This window comes from Hemibagrus wyckioides, linkage group LG27 (genome assembly GCF_019097595.1).
Source record: "Hemibagrus wyckioides isolate EC202008001 linkage group LG27, SWU_Hwy_1.0, whole genome shotgun sequence".
Taxonomy (NCBI): Eukaryota; Metazoa; Chordata; class Actinopteri; order Siluriformes; family Bagridae; genus Hemibagrus; species Hemibagrus wyckioides.
Genome location: NC_080736.1, coordinates 3,085,190 through 3,105,455, shown reverse-complemented (window position 1 = coordinate 3,105,455; position 20,266 = coordinate 3,085,190). Strand labels below are relative to the sequence as shown.

The window sequence follows — 20,266 nt, the reverse complement described above, 5'->3', positions numbered from 1 at the left end:
AGTCTTTCATCACTGACTTGAAATGAATCTAAACGTGAATCTGAAGGACGTGGAAAATGACTTATATGCACATGTGTATATATTTAATATGTACATGAGAAAGATTGTTTTTTTTTTCTGTTAAGTCTTGGTTGGTTTGTTTTTTGTTTTTTTCCTCTCCGGTCAGAAGCAGGATCTCCAGTGGACACGCCTGCTGACCCGATTTATTTTTTTACATTTTATTTTATTAGTTTATGTTTTTAATGATGAAGTTAAGCTGTCAGTTTTCTAGAGGATGAAACGTGCATCAGAACGAGATCCTTACAGAGGACACGGCTTGTCTTTTGTTTTCTTCTCAGAAAAACTGCATGAGAAATGTCCTTTCTTTCTTTTCTTTTCTTTCTTTCTTTCTTTGGGACAATAAATTGTACAGGACTCTCGCAAGCTGTTTTAATATTCCTGTTGCGTTAAGAACTCTACAGCGACTCAACAGGTGATTTTTTTTGTGTTTTTGTTTGTTTATGAGGGATTTTTTTTTTTTTGCATGTGAGTAATTAGATATTAACCTCCAGAAATACAGAAATACAAAAAGCAATACACTGTTCCACAGCAGAGCAAGAGCGACGCAGCTTCCTCCAGTTTTCTCGGCCAGATTTCCATGATCTCGACGTTTGATTGATCGATCAATTGATTGATGGATGGATGTTCATATTTGTGCCACCGATCCTGCTGAATTCTGTAGAAAACCTCAGTGTCCTGTAGCCCTTGGACTTTCAACTCGTCTACTTTTTTCCTTAAGGAGCGAAACCTAAAGTAAGCATTCTGAATGTACTTTTAATAACCACGATTGTTCCGAGCTTTCCAAGTGGATCCGGATCTTGAAACGTATCTCTTTACAGTTCTGTACAAACCGTTTGTTTTTCCACCTTTCCAAAGAGCAGAATCGTATTAGACGAGAAACCTTTTTGCTATCACTGTGACGCGACTCGGTAGTACTGTACATGTAGATATATCGACTCAACGGCTTCAAGGAGCGCTTTGCTTGCAGTATAAATAGATATATACTATATGGAGGGGTTTGTTTGCAAGTAAATAATGCAACTTCCACAAAAATAAAACAAGGGTCACAGAGTTGCAGTGCTGTGAGAAATGAAATGTTTCTCCATGCCATTGTGCAAAAACAGGCTGAATGTGTTAACCCCAGACAGTCTGGCTGAAAAACTTGTCTTGCAAGGTTCAGGCAGTCAGCTCTGGGTCTGGGTCAGCCAAACAGGGTGTGAGTCAATTCAGTCAAGGCATCAAGGTGTTACTCTGAACAGTTACAGGAAACAATGTTCTCCAACAATCAGCTTCTTCTATACTAGCACTGCAGCTCGGGTTGCCAGGTCTTCCTTCTTGTTCATTTTGCCGTCCATATTTTTGCGATTTTTCTGACAGGTTCCTGCCATTTTTCTTTTAAATATAAGATATTTGGACAATAATTGATGCAAAAACACTTCCAAATGATCTAGGTAGATGAGCTTGTTTTATTTTTGTGGAAATCATGATATTTATTTACAAATTATGCAACAAAGCCACATGAAGTTAAAAAAAAAACAAAACTTAAAGATCAGAATGAAAGACTTTGTGTTGGAAGTGAGAAAACCTTAGCAGCAGTAGGCATGATATCCGTGCTCCAGGTTCTCAGCATTGCTGTAGGTGTTGTTGGAGTAACGATGTTCAAGAGAAAGAGGAACTTCTCTACTTAACCGCCATTCATTCTAGAACCCTGAGAAATGAATGTTATGCTTTTTTGAAACATCTGCTTAAAAAAAGTTTACTGGTTTCTCCTCCTACAGGTTCATGTATAAGAAAAAGGAATGTTCATCCAAAAAAGTCATATCGCTTTATGTAATACACTGCAATTTTTCACATCTATAAAAAAAATTCCTGTCCCACTGTTTTACTGTGACGTGGTATCTTTCTGTGTGGATGGAGGGATGGATGGATGAGCTGTGAAAGATGGATGAAAGCTAGATGGGTGAAGGGTAGATAATCACATGAAGGCTGTAAAAGTGGGATGGATGGCTGGATGGATTGAGGGGAGCTAGATAAGTTGCATAAATGGATGGATGTTGGATAGATGGATTGGAGCTATATAAATTGAATAAAGAGAATGGTGGATGAATGGTTGGAAGCTATATAAGTTAAAAGGATGGATGGATGGATGGATGGTCAAAAGCTGTATAACTTGAAAGGATGGATGGTTAAATGGCTGGAAGCTTTATAAGCTTAATAAATGGAAGGATAGATGAAAAGCTAGAAGCTGTATAATATGGATGGATAGTTGAACAGCTGGAAGCTCTATAAGTTGAATGGATGGATGGATGGATGGCTTGAAGCTGTATATGTTGGACCGGTGGTTGAATGGCTGGAAGCTGTATGAGATGGACGGAGAGATAGATGATTGGATGGATGGAAACTATGTGCTGGATGGATTGTTGAATGGTTTGAAGCTGTATAGGATGGATGGATGAACAGCTGGAAGCTGTATAAGTTGGATGGATGGATGGCTTGAAGCTGTATATGTTGGAAGGGTGGTTGAACTGCTGGAAGCTGTATAAGATGGATGGATGGATCAGTGGTTTGAAGCTGTATAGGTTGGATGGATGGATAGATGGATGGAAGCTGCATATGCTGGATGGATTCTTTAATGGCTTGAAGCTGTATAACAAGGATGGATAGATGAACGGTTGGAAGCTGTATAAGATGGATGGATGAATGGTAGCTGAATATGCTGGATGAATTGTTTAATGGCTGGAAGTGCTATTGGATGGATGGATGGATCAGTGGCTTGAAGCTGTATAGGATGGATGGATTGATGAATCACTGAAGACTACAAATTAATGGATGGATGAATGACTGAAAGCTGTGTCATTTCAATAAATAAATGGAATCAGGGGATGGATGGATGGATGGATGGATGGATGGACATGGATGTAGCAGATGAATTGTTGGATAAAAGTATAGCAGCTAGGAAAGGTGAACGAATTATAAAACTGATTTATTAATCCGTCATCTGCGTGACAACTTCAGAGACTTTGTTCTAAAATATAAAAATATAAAAGAGAAAAATGTATAAGCACAATTTTCCAGTTCGACTAAAAGCGACGTCCTTCGTGTATTTTGAAGCGGACTCTGACAGGAATTGCACGACGGAAAGCGGTAGCGAGAAGTGGACAGGCGCATGCGCAGACTGCTCTTTCCTTCGTCCGGGTATTTTACAGTCCGCTGTGTGGCTGAGGAGGCGGGAAATGGCGACTAGTGGTGCAGTGAATAAAAACCTCGTTTAATAACAACAAAACACAGGAAAGCGGCTTTCAATTAAAAGAAGCCCGCAACTAGAATTGTCTCTGCGGCAGCCATCAAGACCCAGCCATCACAGAAGGGCTGGTTTACGGGCTTTAACAGTAAGTTTGTCGCGGTTTTCAGTAATTTCCTGATGTCTGTGGCGGCTGTGTTGGTGATGGTGGTGGTAACCGGCTTGTGGCTGTTTTTAAACACACATTTTACTATCATTTGCATTCATGGTGTTTAGTCAAAAATACTTTTGCACGTCAGGATTGTGTCGTGTAACTTATCCAAACTGTAAATAACCTAAATAAAGCAGCTGGAGTACTGAATATCCTCCACAAACATGCTTTAATTATTTACCTTTAATAATCGGTGCTCCCTGCTAAGGAAGCTATATTAAATAATCTTTACAATGTTGTTATTTTTCGTGACACGAGAATTGAAGTAGAAATCAGTTTACTGAAATACACACACAAACTAGTTAACGTTTTACTAGTGAGATGTTTTTGTTTTGATATTTTTTTTTTCCATTGAAGTGTTGTGGCTTTAAAGGTACAATAGACGATTTTTTAAAAACCCATATTTGTGCAAATGGCCGCGAAAAAATATAGAACGCGGTTAAAAGTCATGGGTTGAGCTGTGGTGTTAGTAGAAGTCTACTAACTAGTTGAGAAAACCAGGTTGGAATGTTGGAGTTCCGGTCCGGAATTTTGTTTATGTTTGGATTCCACACGTTGGATCGTGGATTGTGAGCTCGTGCGCATGCGCGAGGATGAAGGCGTAAATAACAATGAATAATTAAAAAAAATAATGATTAAAAATGTCTTTTTGAGGTCTCATTTTTATCTGTGGCAGGGTGGGAATCTTACCTAAACCTGAAGTACCATTAAGGTTGTTTGTTGGTGTCATGTTTTTTAGGTAGTCAGCAAGATTTGTTAGCTGGTTAGTTAGTAACTAAGAACTAACAAGAGTTTCTCGCTTTATATCCAGGTTAGCTCATCATATAAATTGTTTTAAAGAGTTAAAAGTATTTGTTAACTTCTTACCTGGTTTATTGATTCAAGTCTATTTAGCAGCTAACATAGAAAATCGCTTTCTTTGCTTTATTTTTCTGTTCTGTTTTTTTCCCCACACACCTCGAAATTTGATCCGGGTCGGCGAAAAAAACGGGTAATGAAAAATTTCCTCGTGACCAGAGCGCCAGACGATTTAGTTGACTTCAAAATCCCTCCAGACTACGAGGTCAGAGGTGAAATGTGGGCTGTTGATGGGTGTGGTTCGAATTTTCAGCTTTAAAGCAGTATTGTGTTGTAAAAAATGTTCGTGTTATACAAACCGTAAAATGTAACCGTTCAGTAAACAGCCAGGGATATATAAATGGGGGAAAAAGAACACCAATTTAATAATATAATTAGTTAAATTTAAAAAACGCTTTCTGGAGTCGAGTTGATTTGATTCTATTCAGTGAGTCGAGTCACTTTCTGCACTCGAGTGTAGTTGAATCAAAATAGTGAGTCGGATCACTTTCTGCACTCAAATCGAGTTAAATTGATTCAGTTAGTCGAATCACTTTCTGAACTCGGGTCGAGTCGATTTGATTCTGTTCAGCGAGTCGAATCACTTTCTCATTCTGGATCTCAGGTGAAGCTAAAGAAACCAGGAGGAGCCAAGAGAAGAGTGTTTTACAAACCGTAAATGTAACCAGTTCAATTAACAGCCAGGGACGTATAAATGGAAAAAAAGAACACTAAATTAATAATATAATTAGTTTAAATTTTTTAACGGAATGGAAAACCCCAAGTAGTGTAGGTGGGTGTGGCCTAATAGGTTCATAAGCTGACTTGATTGACAGTTGTGGTTCAAAGGTTGCATAGTTTTGGCTGGGAAAAAAAACAAACGTACACTGCGAGCTGTATAATTGCAAATTTAGGCAGAAAGCAGCCAAAAAAACCTATTGAATGATAAAATAACACCCCCCCCCACCACACACACACACACACACTTATTTTTATAGGTGCATCCTCATATAAGACCTCTTTATTATAACCTGTGTACAGTAGGTGTATTTTTGACCTCTAACTTTTTCGGCTAGACACAGATTAAATTCTTTCACCTGGAAAAAGCAGTACACAATTTTTAAGAAAAAAAAACTTAGCCGTCTCAGCCACCAGCATACAAGAAGGATTTTATGGTAAAAAAAATTTTTTTATTTATTTATTTTTGGTTTCTTTCTGCCACAGTTTTCTTTTTAACGATGTCAATAATATTGTAAAACTCTTTTGTCTCTCTCTCTCTTTTTCTTTTTTCTTTTTTTTTTTACAGATTTTATTTTACTCTTATTTTACAGATTTTACTTTATTGATCCCAAAGGAAATTCCAGATGTCCAGCAGCAATAGAGACAGTAACACAAAGACAGGTTGTAAATTTCACACTGTATATCTTACATATAGTCAGTATACACAGGGTAATGTGATGACTGACCAGACGTAACTAGTGCAATGTTAAGAACAAAAACTACAAGATATATAAGAAGCAAATTAATATAGTATTTATATATTATATATATTTAAAAGGGGGTGGGGGGGGTAAGATAAATGAGGTTAATTGCAGTGCAGCCTTGATGTGCAATTTTATATGTATCGCAGTTTTGATGGTGTGTTTTTAGCTTCTTTTTTTTATTTTTATTTATTTATAGATTTTTAGTTATTTATTAATTTTTTTATTTATAGATTTTCATTTATTTATTTATTTATTTATTTTTTATTCGAGACAGGAATAGGTTCGCACTCTTGGGGCACATTTTCTACACCAGTACAGCGGTCTGGTGTTAATTTACTGATCTCCGCCCACTTCCCGCCTCCCTTTCCAGATACAGTGCTGTATTTTTTTTTTTTTTTTTTTTTTTCTTTTCTTTTAATATAAAGGAAGCTCACATCAGGAAGGCGTTCCTGCTGCAGTCTGCTCTGTTTTTCTTTTTTTCTTTTTCCCTTCACTTCCATCTGACAGAAATTCTGCATCGACATCTGGACACGATAAACATTCTTTCTTGTTCTTGTCTTGTTAAGCTTCACGGTCCCGAGTCCCTGACAACTCGAAATTGGACCCGCTCGTCCCTGCTCGCTTTACAGAAGAACGTGACCGGATCCCGTAAATCTCACCTCTGTCCTTTTCTTCTTCTCCTCAGTAATAGATGTGACCGTAAAACAACATGAAGCTGAGAGTGCGTGAGGCATCTCAGCCGCCAAACCCGAACCCTCGCGTCCGCCGACGGGCCCGGAAACCCAAACGCAGACGCTCACGGTGCTCGCTCGAAGGAAAGGGCCTTCTGAAGACCGTCAAACATCACGAGGCGGTGAAGGTAAAAAATCAGGCTGTTTTCTCCTCTGAATCCTGAAGCTCACATTACAATGTTAGAATTCAAAACAGATGATGGTAGCAGTTTATCCTGGAGACTGAGGTTTGATTCATTGAAGGTTAATTCATCACATGAACCATTTTACATTTCAGAGTGCTTTGGTTTGGTTGATTTAGTTTAGATTAATCAAAAGTTTTGCTCCGACATTGATCTAAATGATAATAAAAAGCCTGCAGTTTAGCAGATGCGTCTACGGAAAAAGACTGAAACACAAAACGCACGTTTGATTCACTTCCGTTACTAGATTTGAGTTGAATCGATTCAGCGAGTCGAATCACTTTCTGAACTCAAGTTGAGTCGATTTGATTCTATTCAGTGAGTTGAATCACTTTCTGCACTCGAGTCTAGTTGAATTGATTCAGTTAGTCGAATCACTTTCTGATCTCAATTCTAGTCGATTTGATTTTATTTAGTGAGTCAAATCACTTTTTGCACTGGAGTCGAGTTGAATCTATTCAGTGACTCGAATCACTTTCTGAACCCGAATCGAGTCGTTTTAATTCTGTTCAGTGAGTCGAATCACTTTTTCACTCTGGATTTCAGATGGTGATGAAGAAACATGGAGGAGCCAAGAGAAGCCGCGTGACCTGTGACCTCATCACCTCGTCCCCTCGAGGCGCCAATGTCTGTAGGAAAAGTGCTGGACGCAGGAGCCGCTCCGTCAACCAAGGTGAGGCACCACACAGAGTGAACCACTGGTAGATGAAGTTACCCATAAGGCATTGCACTGCACTACACACAGGTTTCTTCTGTACATAAGTAGGTGGTACGCCGTAGGTATGTCGTAGGTGGTACTCGTGTAGACGCGAGGTTAGGATGAAAAGAGTTCCTAGTCAGTGAGCTAATATGATCACAAATTTTATTTCAGTTAGAGAAATCTTTAACCTTCTGTAGCTTTTTGTCACATGATCATTATTCCTCTTGTTTGCAGAAACCAGGAACCATGAGGCACCTAAACAGACCAAGAGCAGCGTGAAGCTGGAGGCTGTAGATACTTTGGACAGTCCTCCCCGAACCACCGTGCTCGGAACCGTCTTCTCTCCGGTCTTCAACTACTTCTCTCCGGCCAACAGAACAGGTGAGATGTTCACCAGCACCACTGGAGTCTACAGCTCCTCAGGTCACGAGAACTTTTCATCTGATGATTTTTGTTCTGCCGTCTCAGTGATGCTTTTGGTATCCGAGGTTTTATGACTACAACAATCCCTTTCTGTTAGGTTTGGACCTGCCGGGTCAGGCCATGGAGGCAGAGGAGATCATAAAGCAGCTGGACATGGAGCAGGTGGAGGAGATGCCCATGGGTACTGCCACATCAGCACCGGTGCAGTGTGTCCCAATCTACCCCAGTGCCATGTCCCCCTACCACAACCACACGGAAGATGAGGAAGAGGATGCGGTCACTCATGTTGATCTGCCTCCTCTTACAGGTACACAACTAAACCTTCTCCAGGAGCTCCAGCTGTCTGTCCGTCTGTCCATCCATCTCTTTTACTGTCTGTTCATCTCATCTACTGTTTGTCTGTCTCTCTTTCTGTACATCTTGTTTTCTGTCTCTCCATTTTTTCTTAGTGCATCTGTCCATCTCTTTCTGTCTGTACTTCTTTTTCTATCTTCTTTTACAATCTGTCTGTTCATCTCTTTATCAATCTTTCTGTCTGTCAATATTTAGCTGCTCCCTGTCTCTTTCTTTATTTGTTTACCTGCCTATCCTTCTTTTTATCAGTCTGTGTGTCTGTCCAGCTCTTTATCTGTCTGTCTATCTGTACTTCCCTTTTTCTCTCCATCCATTTTGTTCTCTTGTCTGTCCTTCTTGTTTTCTGTCTCTCCTTGTCAGTCTGTACATCTTACTATAATCAATCTGTCTGTCTATCTCTTGATTAATCTTTTTTTGTCTGTCGATTTTTAGCTGCTCTCCATCTACCTCTTTATCTGTCTGCCTGTCTAACTTTATCTGTCTCTGTCTGTGCATCTCTCTTCCTGTCTGTCCATCTTGTTTTTTGTGTCTGTCTGTCTGTACATCTTTTTATAAATGAGTTTGTCTGTCTATCTCTATCAGTCTGTCTTTCTGTCCATTTTGTATGTCTAGCTCTTCATCAGTCTGTCTGTTTTTCTTTCCAACTGTGTCGGTCTGTCTAGCTCTTTATCGATCTGTCTTACTGTCTGTCCCACTCTTAATTTGTCTTGTCTGTCTGTCCATCTCTATTTCTCAGTGTCTGTCTGTCCCTGCCACTTCTCAGTCTGTCTTTCTGTGTTCAGCTGTAGGATATCCCTCGGTCAGTGGTTATGTGGAGGTTCCTGCCTGTGTCCCTGACCCGTCGTGTGAGGAGGACTGGGAGACGTTTGACCCGTGAGTACCACTGCACTCAGACAGCGATGTCACCAAGTGCACTCCACAGCTTTTAAACAATTTAAGGAGAAGCGCCCCCTAGAAACAAACATGGACTTCGCTGACTAGTTATCAGATCAACTCTGTGAGGAATTAAGTGGGTTTGGTTTCTATGGTAACAGTAGTCTGACAGGTCTGTCTAGGGTTCCTCTGGGTTCTCTGGTTTCCTCCCGCTTGCTAAAAACAGATCAGTGTACCAGCAGTAACCCGAAACATTTCTTAAACATAACGAGGACGGAAATATTCTCAGAGTCTGTTCTAGTTCTTTGTAGCTCTCACATCTTGCTCTCCCCATGTTTTACTGTGGATTGTGTTGGATGTTTTTAGGTATTTCTTCATCAAGCACATACCTCCACTAACCGAGGAGCAGCTAACTCGTAAACCTGCACTGCCCTTAAAGACTCGCAGCACACCCGAGTTCTCCCTCGTCATAGACCTGGTAACTACTAACTCCAGCAGTTTATGCTTATTAAAGAACAATGTCTCTCTTATTTCAGCTTATAGTTAGAAGCCTCTTTTGTTCTGTTTTCTTCTGTAATTGTTTGTTGTGTTGTCTGTTTAAAGGACGAAACTTTAGTTCATTGCAGTCTGAACGAGCTGGAAGATGCAGCACTGACGTTCCCCGTGCTTTTCCAAGATGTTATTTACCAGGTAATGAACCTGTCTCTGTAATCAGTGTTTATATAATGAATAAACAGAACATCTCTGTTTTGTGTGCAGTGACCGGTGAAGTGAAGAAGACTGAGTATCTCCTCATCATGGCACCTGTTAGTGGGTGGGATATATTAGGCAGCAAGTCAACATTTTGTCCTCAAAGTTGATGTTAGAAGCAGGAAAAATGGACAAGTGTAAGGATTTGAGCGAGTTTGATGAAGGGCCAAATTGTGATGTCTAGACCACTGGATCAGAGCATCTCCAAAACTGCAGCTCTTGTGGGGTGTTCCGGTCTGCAGTGGTCAGTATCTATCAAAAGTGGTCCAAGGAAGGAACAGTGGTGACCCGGAGACAGGGTCATGGGCGGTCGAGGCTCATTGATGCACGTGGGGAGAGAAGGCTGGACCGTGTGATCCGATCCAACAGACGAGCTACTGTTGCTCAAATTGTTGAAGAAGTTAATGCTGGTTCTGATAGAAAGGGGTCAGAATACACAGTGTATTACAGTTTGTTGCGTATGGAGCTGCAGACCAGTCAGGGTGCCCAGGCTTCCAAATTCCCCAGATCTCAATCCAATCGAGCATTTTTGAGATGTGATGGACAAAGAAGTCCGATCCATGGAGGATCCACTTCGCAACTTACAGGACTTGAAGTATCTGCTGCTAATGTAAATTTCCCCATTGGGATGAATAAAGTATCTATCTATCAATCGATCGATCTATCGATCGATCTATCTATCGATCTATCGATCGATCTATCTATCGATCTATCGATCGATCTATCTATCTATCGATCGATCGATCGTCAAGGTGTGAAATTGATTTTTAGTCAGTATGTTTAACTCTGCTAACTGGCTGATTTTGAAATGTCTTATTTTATCTAATGATATGACTCTAATTCGTTAATTATTATTTGTATAATTATTTCTCTTCAGATATAATTTTCTGCTTCAGTTCATTTCTTTCTCTTTAAAGAGATTTAATAAGACGTCCACCAGAGGGCGCTGATGTATCACTTTAATAGACAAGTATGGAAAAATACACAGCGATCTAAAATCCTCTTGTGTCATGCACAGCCCCTCGTGTGTGTGTGTGATCATGCAAATCACAATATCAAGATATGAATGCCATCGTTATGAATTTTTGCCTTAAGAATTTACATTTTGCAAGAAATTAGCATCAGCATACGAAGCATTTTCGGCGTACCAGCTGTACGCCGGCTAAGTTGTGCGTACGTCCAGGAGTCATTCAAAACTTGTTAGCGTCAGTGAAAGCTGTAAGGAACGAATCAACCCACGATATAACGTCGCCTTCAGCATGCGTTCAAAAGCTAGGTGATTTTTCCGGATGTTTTTTTGTTCATAGATCGGTGGTGTGGGCGGGTTCTATTTTTAGCCTAAGCTTGGTGGCACGACTTCCTGTCAGGAGCCTTGACATGGAATTGGGTCAGTTCTTTGTGAGCAGCCGTACAGTTTACATACGCTTCATATTGGGAATATCGCTCATATCTTTGGGAGCTGGAACAGATTATCTGCATTTACATTATTTCTTATGGGAAAATTCATTTCATGATACAAATCTTCACTTTTAGAACTCGCCTCCAGAATGAATTAAATTCCTTTGCCGAGGTTCCACTGTATTTGTTTTCCCAACAGAGAATATTTTACACCCTGATACTCTTGTGTACAGTTGTGTGCTGTTTCTCTTGCTAGTATATTTGTGTGTGTGAGTGTGTGTGAGTGTGTGTGAGTGTGTGTGTGTGTGTGTGTGTGTGTGAGTGTGTGTGTGAGTGTGTGTGAGTGTGTGTGAGTGTGTGTGAGTGTGTGTGAGTGTGTGTGAGTGTGTGTGTGTGAGTGTGTACAGGTGTGACCTGATTTTTTTTCCCTTTATCCACAGGTATATGTACGGTTGCGGCCGTTCTTTAGAGAATTTCTCCAGCGGATGTCTCAGATTTATGAGGTAGCTCTCTCTTTTTTTTTCCTGAGTAATTCCATAACACACAGTCCTACAAAATTTATCAGACAGTTAGTGAGAACTAGCATGCTGTTAATTGTCTGAGATCACAATCATCTGATTTAATTACATGCACAGTTTGTGGTTTTCCTCAAGGCTGTTTGTACATGCTGGTGGTTAGAACTGCTGTACAATATAAATCATGGTGTTTGTGGCTCAGTGAGTTAAACAAACCGTACTTGGTGAACTGCTCCAGTCTGTAAATAAGTAAGATTTAATTATTTGTTTTTTCTTCTCCTCAGATCATTCTTTTCACCGCTTCGAAGAAAGTGTACGCGGATAAGTTGCTGAACATCCTCGATCCGAAGAAGCAGTTAGTTCGGTAGGTGGATTATGTTATTTTATATTTTTTTGTGAAACTTTCCTGAAAATTTCTGAAGAATTATCAGATTCCCTTTTTTTTTTGTTTTTGGCATTTTCTGTTTGGTAATCAGGCTGTGAGTCGGAGTAAGGAATGGTGCAATGGGAATCGAAAGGATTAATGGATTGCATGCTTTTGTTATTTATTTATTTATTTCTTGGAAAGCGTTTCCGTTTGTTAATCAGGCTGTGATTCGGCTAAGTACAGAGTAAACAATGACTGGGAGTGCTGTTGGAGGAAAATAATCATGTAAAAATAATCACATGGTCATTTCGATTCATCTAGGTGACTCGAATCTTTGAATCTTTTTGGTAAATCGAATTAATTCAGATGATTCGTTTAGTGACTCTTTCTGTAAGTTACAATCTAACACCAGTAGGTGGCGCCAGTGTTTTTCATGTCCAACATTGTCCTACCGATATACTCACTCTTCACCTAGTTTGTTTAAAAACTACAAGTACCATTTCGCTCAGAAGTTATATAAGTTTAAAACGTCCAGTCAGTGACCTGCTCCTTCACAGCCTCTAATGCGGTCGTTAAAAAGTGGGGCCTAAATGAACGAAAAATGAATCGGCACATGAAAGCGAGCGAGAATGTCTCCTGACTGACTCTGGACACAGATTACCTTTTTTTTCTTCTCCTTTATTCTATCTATCTTCAGCCAGAAATGAGGATGAATGGACAGGTCCCTGCCGTTACCGTAGAAACGATAACATTAGATGTTAACAAATGTTATTAATTACTATTCAGTCTTTCTGTGGCGTAAATGAATATTAATGAACGGTGTATGTTTGCTTGTTAATATTCATGACCATCCGTGATGAAGAGCTGAGTTCACATCTACTTTTATTGAGTGTACAGAGTATGAAATTATGACCCTGGTGTGTGTTTATAACCGTACAGGAATTAGAGAGACGTCTGAAAATCAAATGCGTCGTCTTTTCATTTAACCTGGAATGTAAAATCGTCCTGAGAGAGAGGTGTGAGTGTGTGATGAAATCCTCGTCCTGAGAGAGAGGTGTGAGTGTGATGAAATCCTCGTCCTGAGAGAGAGGTGTGAGTGTGTGATGAAATCCTCGTCCTGAGAGAGAGGTGTGAGTGTGTGATGAAATCCTCGTCCTGAGAGAGAGGTGTGAGTGTGTGATGAAATCCTCGTCCTGAGAGAGAGGTGTGAGTGTGTGATGAAATCCTCGTGCTGAGAGAGAGGTGTGAGTGTGATGAAATCCTCGTCCTGAGAGAGAGGTGTGAGTGTGTGATGAAATCCTCGTCCTGAGAGAGAGGTGTGAGTGTGTGATGAAATCCTCGTGCTGAGAGAGAGGTGTGAGTGTGTGATGAAATCCTCGTGCTGAGAGAGAGGTGTGAGTGTGTGATGAAATCCTCGTGCTGAGAGAGAGGTGTGAGTGTGATGAAATCCTCGTCCTGAGAGAGAGGTGTGAGTGTGTGATGAAATCCTCGTCCTGAGAGAGAGGTGTGAGTGTGTGATGAAATCCTCGTCCTGAGAGAGAGGTGTGAGTGTGATGAAATCCTCGTCCTGAGAGAGAGGTGTGAGTGTGTGATGAAATCCTCGTGCTGAGAGAGAGGTGTGAGTGTGTGATGAAATCCTCGTGCTGAGAGAGAGGTGTGAGTGTGATGAAATCCTCGTGCTGAGAGAGAGGTGTGAGTGTGTGATGAAATCCTCGTGCTGAGAGAGAGGTGTGAGTGTGTGATGAAATCCTCGTCCTGAGAGAGAGGTGTGAGTGTGTGATGAAATCCTCGTGCTGAGAGAGAGGTGTGAGTGTGTGATGAAATCCTCGTGCTGTGTTGCTTTACTGGCTTTGATTACAGTGCAGGTTTCGGTGGGGTCAGACGGACAGGTGAAGAGTCCATGTGATATTCAGGTGTCAACTCTTTGGTTTGTCTGCATTATTTAGTCTTATCCTGCTGGAAACCAATACATTTTCTTTCCATTCTTTCTTCTTTTTTTTCTCTCTCTCTCTCTCTCTCTTTCTCTCCATCTCTCTTTCACTCTCTTTATCTGTCGCTCTCTCTCTCTCTCTCTCTCTCTCTCTCTCTCTCTCTCTCTCTCACACTCTCTTTCTGTCACTCTCTTTCTCTCTCTTTCTCTCTGTCTCTCCATCTCTCTTTCACTTTCTTTATCTGTCGCTCTCTCTCTCTGTCTGTCTCTCTCTCTTTCACTCTCTTTCTGTCGCTCTCTCTCTCTCTTTCTCTCTCTCTGTCTGTCTGTCTGTCTGTCTCTCTTTCTCTCCATCTCTCTCTTTCACTCTCTTTATCTGTAACACACTCTCTCTCTCTCACTCTCTCTCTCTCTCTCTCTCTCTCTCTCTCTCTCTGTATTTCAGACACAGGTTATTTCGTGAACATTGCGTCTGTGTCCAGGGAAACTACATCAAAGATCTGAACATTCTCGGGAGAGATCTCTCGAAGACCATCATTATTGACAACTCTCCACAAGCCTTCGCCTATCAGGTGAGAGAACGCTCACTGGGAAATAAAACATCTCCTCCTCTACCTCTATCATATAAGCCCCGCCCCCTGGATGATCTGACGTCACCGTCCTCGAATTTAAACCCAAACGAATTTGTAATTAGGGTATTTTAGGGGTAATTAGGTTAATTTCCGTTTAGTTCAATTTTTTTGTAATTAAATTGAGTTGCTTGTACTCTTTAACTGGCAGTAGACATCCTTAGCTGAAATTTGGCCTATCCAAGATTATATGCATCATTATTTGTTTTTAATATATAATTTAAAAAAATGTAAATAAATTCCTAAAGCTGTTCCATTGATTTTTGGACAAAAACTCAAACGTTATTTATTTATTTTTATTTTTATTATTATTTTTTTTTTATTTTACACATAAGTTGATTTATGCAGTGATCTAATCCTTCTCTGACTTTCAGATTTTTTTTTATTTGCATTATTATTTTTAAAAATATATATCTGAAAATATTTAAATAAATTAAAACAAATTTAAAACTCTCTTTTTTATTTATTTAATTTATTTATTTATTTGCACTATTGTTTTTAAAAAATATATTTGAAACAATTTAAATACATTCCTTTTATAGTCGTATAGCTGTTTCATTGATTTTTGGACAGAAACATAAAATTGATGTGATTGAGTTTGTTTGTTTATTTATTTAACTTTTTTTATTTAAATTATTTACTTTTTTTTGCATTATTGTTTTAAAAATATATTCAAAACAATTTTAACATTCATATAGCTGTTAAATTGAATTTTGGACAGAAACTCAAAATGTATTTATTTATTAAACATTTATTTAAACTGATCAGGCAGTGATCTAATCCCCCTCGATGTTTGTTTATCCCAGCTGTCTAATGGCATCCCGATCGAGAGCTGGTTTGTGGATAAGAACGACAGCGAACTTCTCAAGCTGGTGCCTTTTCTGGAAAAGCTGGTGGAGTTGGTACGTCACTCACGGCAGGACTTCATTGCCTCCAAGCTATAATACCAGATGAATCTGAATTCAGAAAAGAAATGATTCGATATTTAAAAGCAACAATATCTATAATTTTTCATTGTTTTTGAGTCTGAGATGCAATTTGTATCCTTGATATTTACAATACGTTAACAATATCACGAGTCTGATACGATTTTGATTCATAAAAGAAGCGATTCAGTCTGTTGATACGACTGCTTTACGTGTCAGCATCGTTTAGTATTAGACTCCTTAGACTCAGGGACATTTGGTCTGATATAATCCGATTTTCATTCAGAATCCTAAATGATTCGGTATTTAAAACCAACGATTCTATACAATTTTTAATTTTTTTGAGTCTGATGCGAGTGTGTGTGATGCGAGTGTCCTTGATATTTACGATACGTTAACAATATCACGAGTCTCATGTGATTCGATTCTGATTCATAAAACAAACGATTCAGTATGTTGATATGACTGCTTTATGAATCAGTATCGTTTAGTATTAGACTCGGTGATTCAATATTTGGTCATAACGCTGAGTCTGCTATGATACAGTTTTCATTCACAGTGAAACGATTCGATATAATTCGATATCATTTTGATTTCTGATGTCGATTCCTAAAGGAAACGATTCAGTATTTTGACAATACACCTTTCCACGATCTTCAATATATTTCGATATTTTTGACAATATCGCCGAGTCTGCTGATGAGACACATTTGATTCCTAAAGGAACAGTTGGATATTTCAATGATTCTGAGTCAAATGCGAGACTATTTTGATTCCTAAAGAAACGATTCGCTATTTTGTCGATGTCACCGAGTCTGTTATGATACGAGACAAATCTGAATTCAGAAAGAAATCCTATATTTAAAAGAAACGATTCTATAAATTTATTTTATTATTTTTCAATCTGTGATGCAATTTAATATCCTTGATATTTATGATACGATTCGATTCTGATTCATAAAAGAAACGATTCAGTCTGTTGATACGACTGATTTACAAATCAGTCAAATGCGAGACTAATTTGATTCGTAAAGAAACGATTCACTATTTTGATGTCACTGATTCTGATATAATAATAATCCACTTTAGTGAATCCCCATGCTAGTCTGGTCATTTTTATTACACGCAGGTTTAAAAACACACCTTTTTTATACACTCATCGTTCTTTTCCCATAAGAATCGATCTCCCATCGTTCCCCGATTCATTTCACTCGTTCGATCCGGAGCGTCTGATCCGTACAGCTGAGTTACATCGTGTTTCTCACTCTGATGTCATGTTGTGTTTCCTCTCCAGAACGAGGACGTGCGACCGCACGTACGTGAGCGCTTTCGTCTGCACGACCTGCTGCCTCCCGACTGAAGCGCGAGCCTCGGGAACCGTGGACGACTGACGAAGACGACTGAAAACCAGCCTTTCTGCTTAAAAAAAAAAAAGAAAAAAAGTTGCCTTTTTTATTTTTTTATTTCCTTCCTTTCTGCCGTTACAGTCCTGAAAGTCGGGAAAAAGAAAGAAGATGAACAGGATTTATAAGCCAGAGTCTAGACGTGTAATTGAGGATGTGTGAGTCTCCAAGTCTGAGGTTAAGAAGAGGAAGATCCTGTTTCTTTCTTTTTCCTTTTTTTTAATTTGGTTTAAAGGGATTATTTTAGATTTTTTTTTATTTAGTTCTTTCAAACATATTCTACATTATGTATTATTCAGTAATTACAGTGAATTACAGATAGGTAAAGTGTATAGTTATGACCAGACGTTTAAATCGGGTTCAAACGCTCACTTTAATAGGAACAACCGAACCTCTCAGTGTCTTGGGTTTGACTCAGTTCTGAGTCTGTTGTAACCCTCAGGCAGCCTCGAGGTCCGATGTGTTCGGAGACGCTTTTCCTCTCAACACAGGCGTAAAAAGTGGTTCTTTGGGCTGCAAGGCGTTTCCGTCCACAGAACTGCACAATGGATGTGTTTTTGTTTCCCCTCACCGTTCTACATAGGAACCAAGATCATTTATTTTTCCCCCTTATTCTCAATTCTGATTGGCTGAAACGAATGGTTTACCAACGAGCAGCTGTATACCGTGTTCCTATTAAAGTGACCAGAGACAATAAAATATTTTGCTGCATTTTCATGGAAGAGGTTATGAGATGTTTAAGTATTTCACAGTCTGTATTTTCAACACGTGTCATTTTTTACTCCAGTTAGGATTTCGGAGAACAAACGCCGCCCGAGGTCACTTCTTATCGGTTTTAAATTTTTTTTAAATCATGTTTTTAGGATCATTTCTTTGTATTAGATATATCTATTTTTTTAAAGTCAGTGTTTATGGTCTCTTATGGTTTTAGTATTCATTTGTAAAAGAAGTGTTTTAACTGAATGTCGAGCGCTAAAGTAGCATGATGGTTCGGGTTTTTGGTTTTGTTTTCTTTTCATTTTGGCTCAAACGTAGCATCAATATATTTTTTTTTCTTTCTTTTTATTAAGTGAAATGATTTGCCGACGAAACAAACGACACTTTGCTTCAACACGCTTACTCAGAATCAGTCAAACGAGCAAAAACAACTATAATAGTAACGAATCTCATAACGAGGCTGAGAAACATAACGTACGTTGAATTTTCTTCTTACTAAGATGATTTTTTTTTTTTTTTTTTTTTAAGTTGATGTGTGAGGGTGTAAAAGAAAAGCACTTTCTGCTTTGTTTTATTGCCAACTTTCCTGCTTCTCTAGGGGTCCAGGAAGCATATCTGTGGGGTCAGTGGTTTTTAATGAATAAGGAAAAATTAATTATTCATCATAAATAAATTCACCATTATAGTTATTTTTTACATTTTTTTTTTTTTTAAAGTTATTTTGCATTTTGAATAGTGTCAGCTGGACTGTAGTAACATTTTTAAGTATAAGGAAAAAACTGACAGTCTGGAGAGTCTAGAGATAAAAAACAATAATGTGTCATTTTCTTTTTCTTTTTTTTCCTCTCTTCTTCTTTTAAATATTTGAACAAAAAAAATATATTGGAGAAAAAAAAAAATTTTGGACCCATTATCCATTTGCAATTTTTTCCCCCATCTTCCTTGACTTTTTGTAAGGCACTTTAAAATACATCTATATATGTATATACAGAATTTAAAAAAAATTCTGCATTATTTAAAATCGAAATTTTAATGCAATAAGACAGAAAAAACAGACTTGCAGTAATTAATAAACTAATTCGTTAGTACAGTTAATAAGAACTGAATCTACATGAGCTTTTTTTTTTTTTTTTTTTTTAATTATTTTTAATTTTTATTTTTGTCATCGATTCTGCTGCGTCTGCCTGAGCTCTAAAGCCTTCGTGTTTCCGTACGTGAATATTAAAGTTCCTGTTAAAGTCAATTTCCTTTTTGAAATCCTTAGTAGAAAACCATAAATAGCTTCTTTGTCGTAAAATTTGTAAGAAATAATTGCAAAGCAATACAGGAGGAGAAGTGATCCCAAGGATCCTGCTCTATTAAAAAAAAATAATTAAAAGAAAAAAATGTAAAAAATAATAAAAAGAAAGTTTGTACTATTCTTTCTCATTGAAAGAGTCCGTGATCGGTTACATTACAGTATGCAAATGGATTTGCGTGTATTTTTATTAATCCGTTGTACAAAACGGTGGCCATTCTTTTATTTTATTATTTTAATTTTATTTTTTTTTATTTTTAATCCTCCGCTGCATGTGGTGTTGAGATTTTTGTGCTTTAATGCAGCTGTAAATATTTGCAAAAGGTTTTCAGGCACATAATACAAGAATCTTCCCTTTTTACATTTTTATTTTATTTTTTTTTTTGTCGGGTCAGAGAGCTGTAGCTGAAGTCGCTCAGTGACACGAAGATCCTTGATGTAAGCAAACTTCTTTTGTTTTTTGTTTTTTTTTTGTGCCTTTTATCTCAAAAGAAATTGTTCATTTAAAAAAAAAAAGCACATTTTTATCTGTGTTTTTTTCCCCTCTCTCTTTCTCCTGTTACATGTATGTGTTTTTTTTTTGTTTGTTTGTTTGTTTTTTAATTTAGTTAGCCCTCGACATGCACTCATGGCTGTATTTTTATTTTTTATTTTTTGGAAAGTCAATAATTAAATTTTAACCATGGCAGTTTTTCTGCGGAAACCAAACTCTTCCAGATCTTTTTCTTTTATTTATTAAAATTTAAATTAGATTTTTTTTATTAAAATATGAACATAAGGTGTCAGGTTTTGTAAAATGTTCTGTTAGAAAATTATCCAGGGTATACGGTGATGTACATGGAATACTCTTTCTTTCTTTCTTTCTTTCTTTCTTTCTTTCTTTCTTTCTTTCTTTCTTTCTTTCTTTCTTTCTTTCTTTCAAATATTCATCCAACCACCAGGCAAAAAGGAAGGAAGTAATGAAAGAATGATGGAAGGAAGGTTAAAGCTAGCTAGCAGACTCCAAAATATTGCATTAACAATAAGTTAGCCACATTAGTAACACATTAGTAAGTTCTAACTCTGAAGATGGTTCTCTCTTCAAAACTGGGATTAAAATATTGTTATAAATCTAACCCATAACATGCGCTCTCTCTCTCTCTCTCTCTCTCTCTCTCTCTCTCTCGTGTGTGTGAGAGAGAATAATGTTTGCTCTGATGCTCAGTCGCGCTCCGCCTTAACGCAGGTGTTAATTAATTAACGGATCTAATAAATTATTC

General features: G+C 38.3%; 1 protein-coding gene across 2 annotated transcripts; it reads left to right on the top strand.

The window, feature by feature from the left end:
• Positions 1-573: 573 nt before the first annotated feature.
• ctdspl2b (CTD (carboxy-terminal domain, RNA polymerase II, polypeptide A) small phosphatase like 2b) lies at positions 574-19,662 on the top strand. Of its 2 annotated transcripts, XM_058381859.1 has the most exons (14): positions 574-3,428; positions 5,660-5,729; positions 6,498-6,671; positions 7,272-7,398; positions 7,660-7,806; positions 7,946-8,155; positions 8,985-9,075; positions 9,442-9,553; positions 9,679-9,765; positions 11,664-11,726; positions 12,023-12,102; positions 14,481-14,607; positions 15,471-15,566; positions 16,885-19,662. In XM_058381859.1, exons 3-14 carry the CDS (start codon positions 6,522-6,524, stop codon positions 16,948-16,950), a joined length of 1,356 nt encoding a protein of 451 aa, XP_058237842.1. In that variant the 5' UTR covers positions 574-3,428; positions 5,660-5,729; positions 6,498-6,521; the 3' UTR covers positions 16,951-19,662. The 2 variants fall into 2 exon arrangements, with proteins under 2 accessions (XP_058237842.1, XP_058237841.1); XM_058381858.1 differs by lacking the exon at positions 5,660-5,729 and having other exon boundaries at positions 16,885-19,661.
• Positions 19,663-20,266: the final 604 nt, after the last annotated feature.

Excerpts from the sequence above, each read along its gene's own strand:
- ctdspl2b (XM_058381859.1), top strand. The coding sequence starts at position 6,522 with ATGAAGCTGAGAGTGCGTGAGGCATCTCAGCCGCCAAACCCGAACCCT. Across the intron at positions 7,807-7,945 it reads CTCTCCGGCCAACAGAACAG|GTTTGGACCTGCCGGGTCAG; the intron begins GTGAGATGTTCA and ends CCTTTCTGTTAG. Across the intron at positions 15,567-16,884 it reads TGGAAAAGCTGGTGGAGTTG|AACGAGGACGTGCGACCGCA; the intron begins GTACGTCACTCA and ends TTTCCTCTCCAG.